Source organism: Struthio camelus, chromosome 3 (assembly GCF_040807025.1).
Source record: "Struthio camelus isolate bStrCam1 chromosome 3, bStrCam1.hap1, whole genome shotgun sequence".
Lineage (NCBI taxonomy): Eukaryota > Metazoa > Chordata > Aves > Struthioniformes > Struthionidae > Struthio > Struthio camelus.
In genome coordinates, this window is record NC_090944.1 from 10,518,682 (window position 1) to 10,534,724 (window position 16,043).

At 41.9% G+C, this 16,043-nt stretch overlaps 1 protein-coding gene across 1 annotated transcript in view; it reads right to left on the reverse strand.

Moving 5' to 3' along the window:
- PINX1 (PIN2 (TERF1) interacting telomerase inhibitor 1) overlaps positions 1 to 14,179 on the reverse strand; it is a 65,518-nt gene extending 51,339 nt beyond the window's left edge. Inside the window, exons 1-5 of the mRNA XM_068936890.1 lie at positions 14,069 to 14,179; positions 9,193 to 9,302; positions 6,710 to 6,802; positions 5,888 to 5,966; positions 2,079 to 2,168 (exon numbers count right to left, since the gene is read on the reverse strand). Of these exons, the coding sequence (XP_068792991.1) occupies positions 2,079 to 2,168; positions 5,888 to 5,966; positions 6,710 to 6,802; positions 9,193 to 9,302; positions 14,069 to 14,087 (391 nt within the window). The 5' untranslated portion in view covers positions 14,088 to 14,179. The remainder of the gene's footprint in view (positions 1 to 2,078; positions 2,169 to 5,887; positions 5,967 to 6,709; positions 6,803 to 9,192; positions 9,303 to 14,068) is intronic.
- Positions 14,180 to 16,043: the final 1,864 nt, after the last annotated feature.

The window sequence follows — 16,043 nt, forward strand, 5'->3', positions numbered from 1 at the left end:
GAAAAAGAGTGTGATATATTCTGAGATGTCAACAAAAGTTCAGTTGGGCCCACAGTGCAGAGGCCTCTACATTCAGCTGCCCGCAGCTTGTCTCAGAAAATTACAAAAAAAAAAAAAAAGTCAGTAAAAGTTAAAGAAAAAAAACACAGTCCAGATAGGTCAACTGATATCACGCAAGGAGTCTGCTGGGATCTAATCTTATTCCACTCGATTGTCTGATTCCAGAATCACTGATCTCAAAACCAACCTAAGCACTAGTAATGGACAAAAGAATGAAAACCTGACTATTTCACTTGCTTTTTCTTCTCAAGATCCTTAATCGCCCACAGATGGTAAGCAGACACACGGACTTAAAGGGCAAAGCCTCATCTAACTTTCTGACGTCTCACTGCAGCAGCCTCTATGAGATGTCCTTACCCAAGTGAGCCAGATGAGATTGGTATCTCTGCTGTTTCCAGCTTTACCTTCACCATGGCTTGGAACATGAGACTTGTATTCCTGCTACTCCTCTCATCTTATGCTTTCTTTGCATGCTGTTTTTTTTTTTCTAATGTAATCCCTCTCTTTTTCTTTCTTTAACAGAAACCCAGCTTAGCTGACTGTCCAAATCTTTTGCAGTATCACAGTGAAACAGCTACTAGAAAAGCAGTTGAAATCAGTCTTAAACAGTCTTGAATTGGTGCAGATTTCCCAGATCCTCATGTGGCTGCTAAGACTGTGTGTGGTGCCTATGTTCCTCCAGCAGCAAGGATGCAAAACAGCACCAGAAACGGAAACTGCATTTTTTATCATTGCTGCTCCCTTCTCCCGCTTTTGTGTTGAGCTCGTCTTGTTTAGTCTGCAAGGAAGCAGGATCGGACTTTTAACAACAAGAGCCACAACAACAACATTAGCCTTTCTCAAATAACTTTTCCTCTTTCACTGAAAAAGGACAATTTCCCTGTTTTACAACGCAGAGGCTACTGTCAAACAGGGGGCCTACCTTATAGAAACACTACAGCCAAATAAATAAGGGATATTGATAAGATGAAAGCCTTGCTCCACATTTTACATGCTCAAATCACATTTCTTTTTTGTCTATATTTAGTAAAAGGTTCATTCCAAATCAAAATAAATCCTCTTTGCTACTACTTCAAACAGGCCGTGGTCTCCATACTCAAAACCCTGAACCAATTCAATTGTTTAATGCTGTAAAGTGGCAGGGTCATGTTAACATCTTTAACTCTCTAGGTTAAATTATTTCATCAAAAAATCCAAAGCTCAATACTAGAATTTGGCCTCCATTCAGAACTCAATTACCTGTGTTTTAGCAGAGGTATTTGCTATCGGAAAACATTAAATAGAACTTTAAGTTTTATAAATTAGCCATTAGTGGAAAACAGCATGGCTCTGATCCTATCCATATACAGAAAAACATATATACACACACAAAGTGTGCAGGGTGTGTGATATGGAAACATAACCGGCAGAGAAATAAGGTAAGTGATTGAACAATGGTCGAAAGCAGAAATCAGATATGGCTAAGTATTCAGCTATCATTCTCTAAGAAAAAAAACACAAAACTCCAGGAGTTCTTGATATAGTTTTTTTGGCCACTGATTCCTGTCCTAATTCACCCAACAAATTAGCTGGTAGATATAAGAGGGCTTTCCTCTTCCTGCATTCAGGTTTAATTTGATCACTGATCTTATCCACATGATCTCTTAGCAGGGGTTATTGGAGACTGCAGAGGATAGTGCCATACAGACATCCAAGTAACTCTGTTATCACCTTTGCATCCCCCTTCCCATTCCCTGCCCACACACACATCACCCAGAATATTTATCATTCCTCTACTCAGCTGATGTTTCCTACAGGCAGAAATTGAGGTATTCACTAATACTAGCCTAAAGCTATCCAAAGTTGCCCAAAATAAGAAAGAAATAGTGTATTATAGCTTTAAGCAGGTTGCTGCAGGGGGTAAAATCAAGATTTTACTTGCCAAATTTAGACCTCAGAAGGTAACAGAGATCACCCTGACATATGTGTTTTTCTAATCTTGGCTAGAGATCATGAAACAACAACAAAATTCCTCTTACCTTTTGCAAACTTCATATAATGGACACGTTTCTTGGAGGATTTGGACTTTTCTTCAAGACTAAATTTCTTCTGATCACTTGCTGAGGACTCTTAAAAAAAAAAAACAAAACAAAAAAAACCACCCAGGCTCCAGCTCCATTAGAGAAATGCCAACCATAGAATTCAAACATCAGTATATTTAACTTTCCACCTTAGAATTAAGTCTCAACAACATATCACAACACATTACTGAAAAAAGCATGGCAAGTCTTGTCTGAGACATGTTACTGCATGACTTTTTTGCCATGTTCTCTTCCCTTCTCATTTCCGACCTAATGCAATTTGAGAAGGGAGATATAGGTACTTCAGGTCAAAGGCAAAGTCTGATTTAACATCACTTCTATGGTGAGCAGAGACTAATCAGGTCAGGGTCTATTGTGCTGTTTTTTACAAAACCATTTCCACTGCCAGAGTCTGGGAATGCTGTAAGAAACACACGATACAAAAAATAGAACAGTAAACATGAGTGAACAGGAAAAAGAAAGAAAAAAATCACAGCAGATAGGCCTTCCACTTCTAACAGTACTCAAAGTGCCTCTATCTGGACGTAGTGAGATACACCTATGAAAGGAAATTAAACAGCAGCAGAGCTTCAATATCCCTAAGGCTAACTGGAACAAACTGCCACATCTGAACTATTTATGTCTCCTAGCTTCCAGAAGAGACAGGCTGCATCTAAACTGCCCACTGGGAATGGTCTACGAATCTCTCTCAACTAAGCCCCAAATATTGCTCAGGAGTTGCTTGGGAGAGCTCTTGCTGGTGCAGGCCAAAACCCTGCAAACGACTAGTCTAACTACTCAACAGTAGAGAGGAATAAGTTTTTGTGCCTTGGCAGGTTAATTTATTGGTACAGATGAACTCTTTGCCTGTTAAACAGAGCCTGTTAATCTACAGGAAAGTCTCAGAAGGAGGTATCCTGCTGTCCTGCAAGAATTACTTTATTGGTGCTGTCCTGAAAAGGAATGGGCACTATGGGATTCTGTGCTCAATGACTCCAGAAAAAGTTACGCAGGTGCGATTTTTTTCTCCCAGTGGCAGCTGGGATGGGTAGGAAAAATCAACCCATACCCTAAGGGCCAAGTTGAGTCACCTTTTTCATATGATTCCACCCCTGAACGCTCTGCAGACCAAGCTTTTCTGACACTGGAATTACAACTTTCCACGGTTTTACAGATAGTGCCACCTGATGATAGGCATTGAGCTAAAAATGAAATCTACAGCCTGCAGCGGGAGAGTTTACTGCCAGAAAGCAGCCTCAGATCTTTTCTCGCATTTACAGGATAAACCCTAAAGAGAGGAAGAAGGACTAGCAAATCTAGTTTCATATAGAATCTGCGGTCAGCCTGACAAATCCTAAAAGAAAAAAAAAGAAAAAAAATAGTAAAATATCCTGACCAAAGATTAGGTACTTCTGAGTCTGCTCTCTAATCCACTTATACTGAAGGGAATATCACACAGCAATGGATATCTGCAGGGCTTCCTGCTGCACTTTTTTCTTACAGCAAAAGGGGCACCAGCACCGCCTTGTGCTTTAAGGAGGAATTTCACTACTGTGCAAAGGGGAGGTACATCACTGTCTCTTCTAGTGACTGCTAACACCTCTGAGGAGCTGAGCAAGTGCTGCAGGAATATTAACACACTTTTTAAAGCACTTCAGTCACAGCAATAAAGTCCTCTGGCATTTCTATAGCAAGTATGATACAGATGAGTATTTCAAAGCACATTACAGATATGGCCAGCATGTTTATCCCATTTTACAAATGGGAAGGGGACACAACCATCATCACTTAGGACCCCAGCAGAAGAAGCAGGAATCAGATCTCCTCACTAGGTGATTGGCTAGAAAAAAAGAAAGCTAACACTATGTAGATTAAGGGTATTTGAATGCTGGCATAAGAACCCCCACATGGCCCTTCCTTCCCAATTTCTAATTGCGATCCAACTCCGGCAACTACACCAGTTATTTAAGAACAATGAACATTTTCAGCTGACTTTTAATGCAATTTGAAGCTGGACGATGGCCAACTATATAACATTTGATCCTGGAGCACAGCTGCAGGCAGAGTTATCTGGATGAGTTCTGCCAGCTTAAACAATCGCCAAAAACCAAGTTTTAGCGCAATGCTTGCGGTCTGCAAATCACCAAACTTGATTCTTACTGGGACCTTTCAGCTTGCACCCACATTTGTCCTCGGTGACAGAAATCTCCTGTCACGGTTGCTAAAAAGACCACAGAAAAATAACCCGGAACAACAGAGAGAAATGTGGCTTTAGGGGGCCACTTTGCATCAGTACAGATGACCCAGGGAATACAGCACAGGTTTAAGAACAAGTCAGTCTTGCTTAATGAACCTGCCTCTGTGCTGACTCACTGTGTCCTTGGGCAAGTCATTTCAGCTCTCTGCTCATCAGTTTGCAGGTTTCTCACCAGTTACACCTAACCGATCTTCCCATAGCTCAAGTTGGAACTTGGGTAGGATTTATACATAAAGATAGACAGGAACTTTTGGAATTTCCCTACAACATGCTATTTTACCTCTTGAGGATTTTAACTACGGCACATAGCACTGTGTGGCCTCAGATCACCATTAGCACTCCAGTGCACAAGAATGACTAATATAGCAACTAAAAAAAAAAAAACTCACGTCTTTAAGCTTTAGGTCCATAATTTTAACCCCGGTTCTCTGAACTGTCACCAGCTACAAGAGGTAAGGAATGAAATTTCTCCCTAAAAAGAAATTTGATCCTTCTTGTAACTGACTTCCCTCTTCCTCTCTCTCCCCTCCTTCTCCTAGGAAACCTTCTGCTCTCAAATGTAAAGAATTAATTAACAGTTACTGAATTCACTAGGGTGACAATTCTGCCACTGGCAGCATGCGGACAGGCTGCTGTGTCCAAACAGAACCCCCTTGATTTAACGACACTCCACAGAGGCTTGTTCAGCTATATGGTTAGAGTCTGAACTTGAGAGATGTACCAATCTAACTAAAGGAGAGAGATGATAAACCAGCTTGGACGTGTGCAGTTCTTTCTGTAAGCTCACATCCACCAGTCAAGCATTACTTCACTCTTTAAACAAAGGTCAGACTGTACATACACCAAGAGCTTTTCCAAATTAGATGACTTTATAAATAGCTCTTTTTGAGAAGTTGTGTAGTTTCCTTAATTGTGTGCTCTACACCAGGGCTACAAAAATCACATTATACCATATTTAAAACAGAGATGCATAACTCTGAGTCAAAAACTAAGAAGCAGTTCTTGAGGGTAGGAAAAGTAGGCATTTAAGAAACCGCTAGAGCATGCAAGCAAGATGTGACAGTTCCTTAGCTAACGGAAGGCAAATGTGTTGCAATGGTGAATGTTTTTGTTGTGAGCTCTCGTATTCGCTCTAGCTGCTTTTCAAAGAAACAAGTGCTGCCGTAGTACATCCCAGTAACAGGTCCTCTGTGCTGTGGTCTTGGGTAAAATGCAGAAATTCAAAACTTTATCTTTGCTTTCCCAATAAAAAGCCTTTAACAGGAGCCTGACCCACAGCCAAACCAATACATTTAAGATTTACACCTCCAATCAGACAAACTTTAGCGTGATCATGGATGACAACATGCCCTTCTGCTCCCACTGATTTTCAGGGAGAGGGAGAAGGGGAGTTGTCCATCTCAGCAAGGATACTATTAGCAGCCCAAAGGATTAGGCCCCAGCTAGCCTTTTGAGACAGAAAGAATGGAAAGCCTGTTAAGCTTCCTGCATCTGACTGAACAAAGCGTACCTGTTTCACCCTGTCCATGGCAATCATTCAGTTCAGCCAGAAGCTGGTTGAAGTCATCCTGATGAGCAATCCAGCTGTCCTGTAAATATCACCCACATGAATACAAGGCAAGAGCTTTCAGTCCTAACACAAGTTTTGCTAAAACGCGTATTAAGACTCTGCACTCCAAGAAGTAACTTAATTGCAGGTATTCAGCCCTTCTTGGTGGGAGGGACCCTCTGAAGCTCCACAGGTGGCAACACTAAAAAGAGCTCGCTACAGTCACTCCAAAGTGCAGAAGTGGTAAGGCTTGTGTTTGCACATGTTCAAACAATACTGAGCTGCTGTCGGCTCTGCATGTCCCAGTCTGGGCAAGATGTTTTTAACAGTAGGCAGGAAATACTAATGTGATTTTCCGGCAATGTTACTTGAAATGTTGACTCAGAGTCCAGCACCTTCAGGACCAAATTCTGCTTTCCCTGTATACTTGAGCTCCACTCAGGAAGGTGACTGTTCCAGAAAGAAAGGCAGAAGGCATAAAGCTACGCTAGGTAGTCTTTAGAGAAGAGGCACAGAGGAAGCAAGTATTTCGGTCGTTTGCTAGGACGCAGCTATTCTTTAAACAGCCTCCTGTACCCACTGTTAACCTTCCCAAACAGCCACTTTCTCCCAAAACACCCAGTACAGCATAACTAAACCGAAGGTCAAGAGTTTCTGCAGAGACATTCACATAGGTGTACGCTGTCACCAGGGGTGATGACAGATTTCACTAAAGTCCCATTACAAGTATTGTGCTTTAGCTGAAATGGGAGCCACATTTTCTCACCCGAGTCTAGTGCTCACCTCATAATTGACGGTTGCTCCTAACCCCAGCATGTTGTTTTTCACGTGAACCTTGATATGTTCTGTATTCCCTTGTTCCTGAGCCCCGAGACCCTGAGGAGGATTTAAGGGCAAAAACGTGATTTTTCCGCAGTGACTAAACAACTAGAGCTTTTGTACTGTAAGACGATTTGTAACAAAATACAGCAATAAACCACACGTTACTATTTATTTGCTTGCCTGCAACTTAATTCATTTGCAGGCACTAGCACCATGATATTATGTATTTTTAATTTACTACTAAAGCCTCTAGCAAAATATCATAAACACTAAAATAGCAAAAACATTATGTAGTTGGGTGATTAATCAGGAAGCCACCTGACATTCCAGGCAACTCCAAAGTGTTTACAATTTTAAAACAAAATACTACACAAAATGAACACGTCTCTCACCAAAAATACAGCTGCCATTGGGAAGGCAGCTGCGTAACAACAAACAGCTATAAGACACAGGATAGCCCATACTGCATAATGAAATTATGTTGGGATGAGGGACAGAGAAATGATCAGAATGGAGTTAACAGAACCTTGAAAACATCTTCTATAGCATTCACACCCACAGCGTAGTAAAGAGATGGGGGCAAAAAAACATTGGTTTTATCTATTCTAAAAACTCTAAGCGTTCACATCTGGGAAGCAATCTCCAGGCCCAGTATTATCCTTTTTATCTGTGTGATCGAGGGGAAAAAAAGACAAAGCATTTGGTTTTGAACTTTATTCCTGGCCTCTACCTGTATTTTCCCTAACCTGGCCCCAGTAACAAATCATCAGGTAAGTGTATGGCTATAATAAACACACACTTACGAGGCTAGTGGAGGGAAGTAGAGAAAAGCCCTATGAGTAGATCCTGTGCACGTGCAATATGTGAAGCAACAACCCATAATTAAGCTGTTGCTACCACTGACCCAGTAGAGTTTATTTGGTCAGTTGTGTGCAAAACTTACCTTGAAACTTCTGCTAACCAAAAACGAAGGATACAAGCAGGACACTTGGCTACACTTCCTGCCTGATCCAATTCCAACACAACTAATAACAAGGCTAGTGCAAACTGCTTAATTTCATAGCTCACACGGGCTTTTATCCATTTACTTGACCAAGCTGTGGTTCCATTTGTCTGAGTTCATACTGAAATGGGGATATAAAACCTTCCGGTATAGCTGTGTATAACTGTGGTAAAGGAAGATCCTGCAGCTCAAGCTAGGAAACTTATTGTGAGGAAGATGAGGGGAGATGAGCAGCACAAAGCAACACAGAGCCTTCCTCCCACACCCTGATAGAGTGTTCGTAATGGTAAAGGCATCATCTACGCTGAGATGAGCTGGCTGCCTAAAATACAAACAGGACATTTAACAACATTTTTTCTACTCTGGGTTACACATCTATTTTTATCTTACACACAAAGCAAGCATGCATGCACCTTCACACAGCAAGACAGTTCTCAGCCACATACGTTAACAGTTTGGTCTACAGCCTATTGAAACCAATGCCCAGTTCCTTGATTTCAGTGGCCTTTGAATCAGGTGCCACTGGTTGTTTTTGAAATTAAAGGTGGGCAGAAGATTTATATGTACTAACTATAAGCCATTTTTTTGAGGCAACAGTAGGCTACAATGAAAAATCCAAGAGCAGGCTTATTTTTGTCACTACGAGTTTTCATGTGTTCACAGAGTTGAAAAGTAGTCCTAATTTTATTCCTTTTAAAAGGGGCAAGGAGAGGAGATGAAGGAGAAGAGTTAAATATATATTGTGGATTTTCTTTGTGCGTTTCATTAGCGATTCAAGACCTGAAAAGACGCTGACACGCAAGTTCAACTCCCAGCTTTGCTGAAGCACCTTTTTGAAAGTTAAACTGCTTTTAAGGGAGAGCAGAGATGTCTGCATTGACCTAGGGAGTTATTCTTAGCACCAAAACCAGTCACCTCACCCCTGCACCCCACAGGTATAGGCTGGAGGTAGGAAGGAATACAGCTCACATAATACATTTCCGCCATTCAGGGAACACATCAGAAGTAACTTTTAAAAAATAGGTGAAAGATTATAACAGATCCTGGGGGTGTTTTAAACAATATAAAAGGTCAAGGAGACAACTGAGGGAATAAAGGCAACTTAAAGACTTCTCTAACTCTCCCTGATTTTATATCCCTGCTCCTGCTTTCACTGGGGGACATTATCTTGTTTGGTGAGACGGGGAATGGAAAGCAAGAAAGCCACAAGTTGGTGAGCACCTGTGTGAAAAACTATAAAAATTTAACATTGCTCACATTTTCTCTGCACTCTCAGCAGACTTCAAGAATAAATCATATAAAAAGAACGTGGTTGTTTAAATCCTGGGATCAAGAGTCACCTGAAAGTCTTGCACCCAGATCGCTCCTTTTCTCAGCATTTTAATTTCAGAAACAACTTAGTTACAACCTTTCAGTTAGACAATTCCTCTTTAGATCATACCTTTCCTTTCGACCAGCCCATCTTTTCCAGCATCTTCTGGCCAAATTTAGATTCATCTTTACTCCAGGCACTGTTTCGTGGATCCACAGACCACTTCTGCCTTCTACGGGCTACAGCAGGAAGGAAAAGTTAGGCTCCGTTTACATTCCTACAGTGCGCTCGGTATTTATCTTTAATCATTTCAAGAGAAGTCCTTCATTCCAAAAAACAGAACCTATGCCAGACCAAACATGTTTTGGAGTTTTATTTTTGCTAAATTACATAATGTGAAAAATTATAGTGAAAGTTTTTACTATTAATGTGAATAATGCCACAGTGAAATACCTATGGAATTTGTCACCCCTGGGGATGGGCTGCACTTTAGCAAAGGCTTTAAGGAAAGTCATTTAAAAGTTGCGGTCTAAACTCCATGTGAAGTTATTTTACATTTGGCTTCAACAGGTAATCTGTAGGAGAAGAGATGTCAATGCTGGTTTTCCTAGTTCTGGAAAAGTGTCTACTGTCCATCCTTCCTCTTACCCAGAATACAGGAGATCTAGTATCTGCTTTCATAACAGAAAGCCAAATCAAAAAATCAAACCTAACCACAGATGCGGAATGACAGAACAGAAATCAACTGAACTTCAGATTTTTGATTTGCCACAAAATGGCTTATTCAGAAACCTGCAAAAGTCAATGGAAATCATTGAAGGTGTTAGAAATCCTCAGGATCTGGGCTCTTGTGTCCTAAATGTACTACTGAATGAACTACAATGCCCCATGCCCATATACTTATGTTTGCCTGTATCACCATGAATATCTTCATTGAAATCAAGGAAGAAGAGTTAGTACAGTTAACCAGTCACATTAAGCACGCACCTAAACATATGCAGGAAGGGAGCTTAGATAAACAAGATGAAAAGAACGGGAGCCAGGAAGATTTACAAACTTCATTAAACAAGTTGGGAAATGGGGAATCAATGTGACCAATTCACTCAAGGCCATAAAAAGTCAGCAGGAACCCATGTCCACCGAGACATTTTCACAATAATCAGGAAGTCATCTTTCCCTAAAACGCAGTACTTATAATCTGGGCCAGAGGGAGAGACTATTATAGGGATGTTCAATTCATTTTTAGCCTTGTCTTGGCTCTTTCTTAAATAAAAACTAATACTACTAGAAAACACGATGGTGGTTGTTTTTTCTAACGTTCTTCTGGAGCTTTGAAGCTCAAAATAGGCTCTGTAGGGCAGTCCCTTAAAAAGTGAGGGTCTGATAAAGATTTTCATAAAGCACTGAACAATCCATAAAAAAGATTTTACAGTATAAATGACTCAGTGCTGTGACAGAAATCCATATAGCGCTCGTTTGGTCCACTTCTCTATAGACAAATGATTGACCTATTCCCATCAGGCATCCACTACAAGACCTGTGCTGCTAACATTAGGTGGTGAAGTGCTACTGTGGACTGTGATTTTTAAATGTGCCCAAGCAAATTAGGGTTCCCAACCGCTCCACTGTGAACAAAACCTCTGGCTAGGTGGTTCATGGCACTCATTTATTGTGGTGTTTGAGACAATCAGCTAGGAATCTGGGGCAGTTCATCTTCCCTCACCCAACATTCAGATGATTTCTAAGGACCCAGGTTTCAGAAGGCTTATGGGAGGAATGAATTAAAAAGATATCAAGCTGCGCACTGAAAGTTAAAGCCTACCAAACCTGGGAAAATCTCAGCCATTGCTTTCCTCAATGAAAAAGCTGAGCGTGAAACAGAAAACATTATGGATAATAAAAAGAACCAATTGAATAAATAAGGTTTTGCAGCCCAGCTAAGCAGCAGCCTTGCTTTTCAATCACATTTCTTAATCACTCCCTTTCTTTAAAATCTCTCAATTCGCAACAACTCTCCTTCACTGAGTCACTAAAACCAACTTGCTCAATATTTTTTTTTAATCTATCTTTAACAACATACCCAGTACGCTCATCTACTATTTCATTCTCTGTAACTAGCTCCCCAGGTGGTGACGTTGCAAACCCCAAGAAATTAAAGTCAATGCAATTCACACAGTTGTAAAGTACAGGGTGTATCTAAGGATTTGTCTACACAGTGGAGGTAATCTATGTCAACTGAACATGTGAATTTAAATTAACTTCTAACTTGAATTGTTTGATGTACTTCAGCTAATCCACTTTAAAAGTTAATTCTGATTAATTTTCCTGAATCTCTCTCTGTAGACAAGGCCTGAGACGTTTTACTCCCAGCAAAACCCTGGTAACAAAACACAAGACTTAATGACGAGATTTCTCAAGTTTGAAATGTTAAGAGATCTTTGTCTTTCCACCACTTCTGACCCACATACTTCAAACCTTGTAACTACTGCAAGGGGATTAATCCTCACATTTCTGTCATGTTAACAGAGTCTTATTTTCAAATACTGTAAGCTAGCTGCAGGAAACCAAACAAAGTTGCTTATACCTATCAAAAGTATTTAAGAAAAATCAGGAACAACCTCATGTCACACATATTAATCAGAAAATCATCTACCCTCTTCAAATAAATGATAAAAAAGGTATTTAGCCTAAAATTTGTCAGAGATGTTTGCTCACAGAGGTCTTTTAAAAACCTACTCTCCTCCAGTTAAAAAGTTCAGCTCTGAAGTTAACACCAACGTTCCGGGCTGCTCTTAGAAAAACGATGCTAGAGATATTAATGAAATTCTGGGCAAGTAGCACCATCCAGTGGAGAAAAGTGTCGTTTCTTTAGATACTTCTGCTTCGCTCTTAACTCAGGTGCCCCACTATTTGGAAAAGGTCAACTGCTAAACTGCCCAGACAAATATGTGCATCAGACAAGGAATTAAACCATAATTTTCCAAAAGTAAGATAGGAGGCACTCGAGTTCTGGTAAACCCAGTTCAGTTTCCAAAACGACCAAATCCTATGTTTTCATTCATAAATCCTTCTGACACAGTATCCCATCTTCTAGTTTTGCCCGTATCTCTATAGCATCTGGGATTATGGGATCCCATCCAAGCCAGAGCTGTGGGTCTATATATGGTGATAACACGGACGATAATAAACAGGTGGAATTTGTCTTCAATGACCGGGAAAAGAAAAAGATACAGTTCACAGATAGGATTTTTTTTTTTTATTTCAACCTAGTAAACTCATCAATACAGGGTTTTTTTTTTTACCCCCAAAATGAGAATCACTAAGATAGACAATAAGTTTATTAAAAATTTTGATTTAAAAATAAGTGAAAAATAAAAGCTAACCTTTTGCCCGTTTCTGCTATTAATATGCTTTTTAAATTTAAACTACATAAGCACAAAGTTTTGGGTTTACCCTTTATTTGTTATTTTAGGTTCGTGAAATGCATGTGTTTTCACAGATGTAGTAAAATCAATTAAGCCCCACCCATATGTCTCCTTCTCTTTCTCAATATGAGCATCTGAACTTGATCCAGAATTGCAAACAAAAATACAAGTGGGTAACACAGCCTTACTGCACTTGCAAGTGATAAACAAAAACATACAATTCTGGGAAGGTGGGTCTCAGTAGCTAGATTTGTTTTTAAGATAATCGATTTCCAAAGCATTTTTTTGGGGGGGGGGGGTGGGGGGGGAGGGTGCTTTTCACTAGGTACAGAAGCATTAACGTAGCATTACAATATTGAAAACTGCAGGGTCAAATTGCAGGGTCAAACTAAAAAGAAAAAAAATTCTCAAAAATGGTACCACCAAAGTTTACATCTGAAATAATCAGAAAATTATATATGTAAAAGCAATTTTATTTTTAACAATTCAAATCTGTATTTCCCAAAGGAAATCAGATTTTCTATTTAGTCATTATCCTTATGTCCATCTTTCCCACAGTCAAGGAAATGAATTTATTAGACCTTCTGTCCTGATTTTCAAGGTGTCCTGACAACAGTTAATCTTACCAATACCACCTAAGGACATTAGCAATCACACCGAAGTATACTAGAGCTGTTACACAGAAAACTGCACTCATGGAAGATTTTATAACTATTATTAGAACAACTTCTTGTGTCATTTGCACTCTGCACTAATAAAATGAAATACTGTGTGTGTGTAATTGAACTATTTACATGCAATTTTAAACTTACTACAGAAAGCTACTTTGCAGAAACGCTTCTTGAATTTGGAAGATAAAGTACCAAAAGTTTTTTGTTTCTAGAAAAAAACAAAACACCATCATTCCCACTTTGGGCCAACCCCAAGAAAGTTCTTAGTCTTGAACAGACGAACTTTACCCGAAGAGAAGTTATCAACTGGGATATTCACCCCAAGGCTTTAATCAGCTCTGTTAAGATATAGGGAGCCCAAGCCTTCAAGCATCTCCGAGATATGAGCGAAGCCCTCTTTCATTCCAGCATCAGGGAAAAAAATAAATAAGAAAAAAACACTCAGATAGCTTGTAACAACATGGAAAACCTTCACAAGTGCTTTATTCAGCAACACATTTATGCGAAAGGCTCACAAGAAACAGCCTCGCCTTGAACACGAGCTCTCCCAGTGAGTCCAGGGGATCTACTACACGTAAAAGATCCACGCAAGCTGGTACCTTTACTGAAGCACCGGCCTAAAATCCTTTATAATCTGCTCTCTCCTCCTGCCAAGCGGAATTTAGCCCTGACCCCCCAAATCCCCGGCTTGGGGGCACCGGCCCAGGGAGCGCAACCCCCCGGCTCCCGCCACGACCCCCTCAGAGCCGAGCCCGGCTCGGCAGAAAGCAGCGGCCGCCGGGGCAGCTCTCACCGGCGTAACGGCTCCTTCCCCTCCTTTTCCCGCTATCACCCCCCGCCGCAGTGGTATCGCGTCTCCCCTGCCCCCAAGCGGTTCCTCCCCCGGGGAAGCCCCGAGAAGCGACTCACGCTCCGCCAGCATCGCCATCTTGGGGGCCTCTCTCCCTCCCTCTCTGCCGCTGAGGCACCGCCTCGGAGGCCGGCGGGGGCCTTCACCTCTCTCGGGCGCAGAGAAAGGCGGCCGGAGCGGAGCCCGCTTGAAAAACCGCGGAGCAGCCGGCAGCAGCCGTCACCCGTGGGGAAAGGGAGGGTGTAAACCTACCTCCCGGCTGATAAAGCTTAAATAAAAAATGCGTAGCCTGTCGAATATCGGCTATTCCTGCGCATATCCCCGGGGATATGAGACAGGCGTTTCTGCGGGCAGCTGAAGCGCTCGCGCGTGGCGGGAGGGCGGGAGCGCGGGAGCGCGGCCGGTGAGGGCGAGGGGGGTGTTCGCGGCCCCCACGGGCGGCGCGGCGGCCTGGCGGCCCCGGGCTGCCTCGGAGCACGGTGGGGAGCTGCTAAAGCCGCCTCACCGCGGGGGGAGGGGGGGGTGTTGGTCGGCGGGGCCGTTTGGGGCGTTCAGCCGTCTCCACAGGCAGAGCCCGTCGTGAGGGGCGCGGGGGGCGGGGAAATGACCTAGAAAATGGGTCAAAAGCAGGACGAATCGTGCTGTTTGGCCGTTCTCTTGCCCTCCGTCTTCCTTGCTCACCTTTCACATCCCTCCTAAAGCTCTGTTAAGGCTCTGCGTTCCTGTCGTTCTCTTGCAGGGCCTTGCTGAGAGGCTCTGCCCTCCAAACAGCTCTGAGCCCTGCAGATGTCAGAAGAAAGTGCCCAGGTTCTTCAGGCGGGAAGAAGCTTTTGCGAGTGCAGATTAGCTCAGTTTGCTCCTTTCTCAAAGAGCTGTAGAGCTGGAAGGGGCCTCACAATGCTGCGTTGGCCATCCCGTGCTCATCGTCTTGTCCCAAGACAAGTTCAGCTTTGTTGCGTGGTCAGGGCAGCTCGTGGTGGTACCTAGTTCATACAGACATCCAAAGCAGAGCCTCCAAAGCCTCTTCAGGCAAACTATGCCTTTATTACCTTCTCATGATTTTCAAGATTCTGAGATTCCCCTGCCTAAATCTTCCTTGCTGTAATATAAGCTCATTGCTTCTTGCCTTACTCACCTTAGATGCGGAAGCAATTTATTTTTTCCTTCCTGCAACAAGTTGTTAGGCGTTTGAAGACTGAGCAACTCGCTTCCTTGGTCTTTACTTGCTGAATCAAAACCACCCCTATTTAGCAGCCTTTCTTTGCAGGTCATGTTTTGGAGCCCTCTAATTGTCCATGTCTTATGTTTTCTAGCCCCTTGCTAGTTGTTTCTCATCTTATTTGAAATACAGCACCCAAAACATAACACGGGGGTTGCTGTTGAGTTTTTCAGAGCACTTACTGGAGTTGTAGGCTGCTTCCTCTGTGTCTGAAGCATTTTTCATCGGAATATAATGTTTTGTTCTGTAACCTCCAGATACCCTTCAGGGAAGTTCTGTTTAATTAGGGGTTTTGCATTCTGCGTTCGTGCAGTGGATTAATGCTCTCTTTTGCCCCTGCTGAATCAATACTGATTTTTTCCAGACTGTGTTTGCATTTTGTTCATATTGTTCTGAATTCCAGACCTATCTTTCAGTGTCTTTGCTATCTCTTTCCCAGCTTGGAGTCACCTGCAAATGCGGTATGTGTACTCTGTACCATAACTCAGGTCATTAATGAAAATATTGAATATGATTTGTTCTTGGCAAGTCTAAAACCTTACAAATAGTTTGTTGATTTATTTCAATAGTTTAACTTCAGTTCCTCTTAAAGTGACTGCCCTGACTGCCCCAGTTCTTCCCTTCCCGCTCCGTCTTTAAAGAAGAGCATCAGACTGGCCCTTTCATAGTCTTCTAATCTCACATCCAACCTATACAGGTTCTCACAGTACATACTCTCACCTGATGGTTTTGTCAATTCTCTAAGCGTTTTCAGGCCAAATTCATCAGGCTTGAGTGCTGTGAAAACAAATAAAATACTTTCCAATCCTTTATTG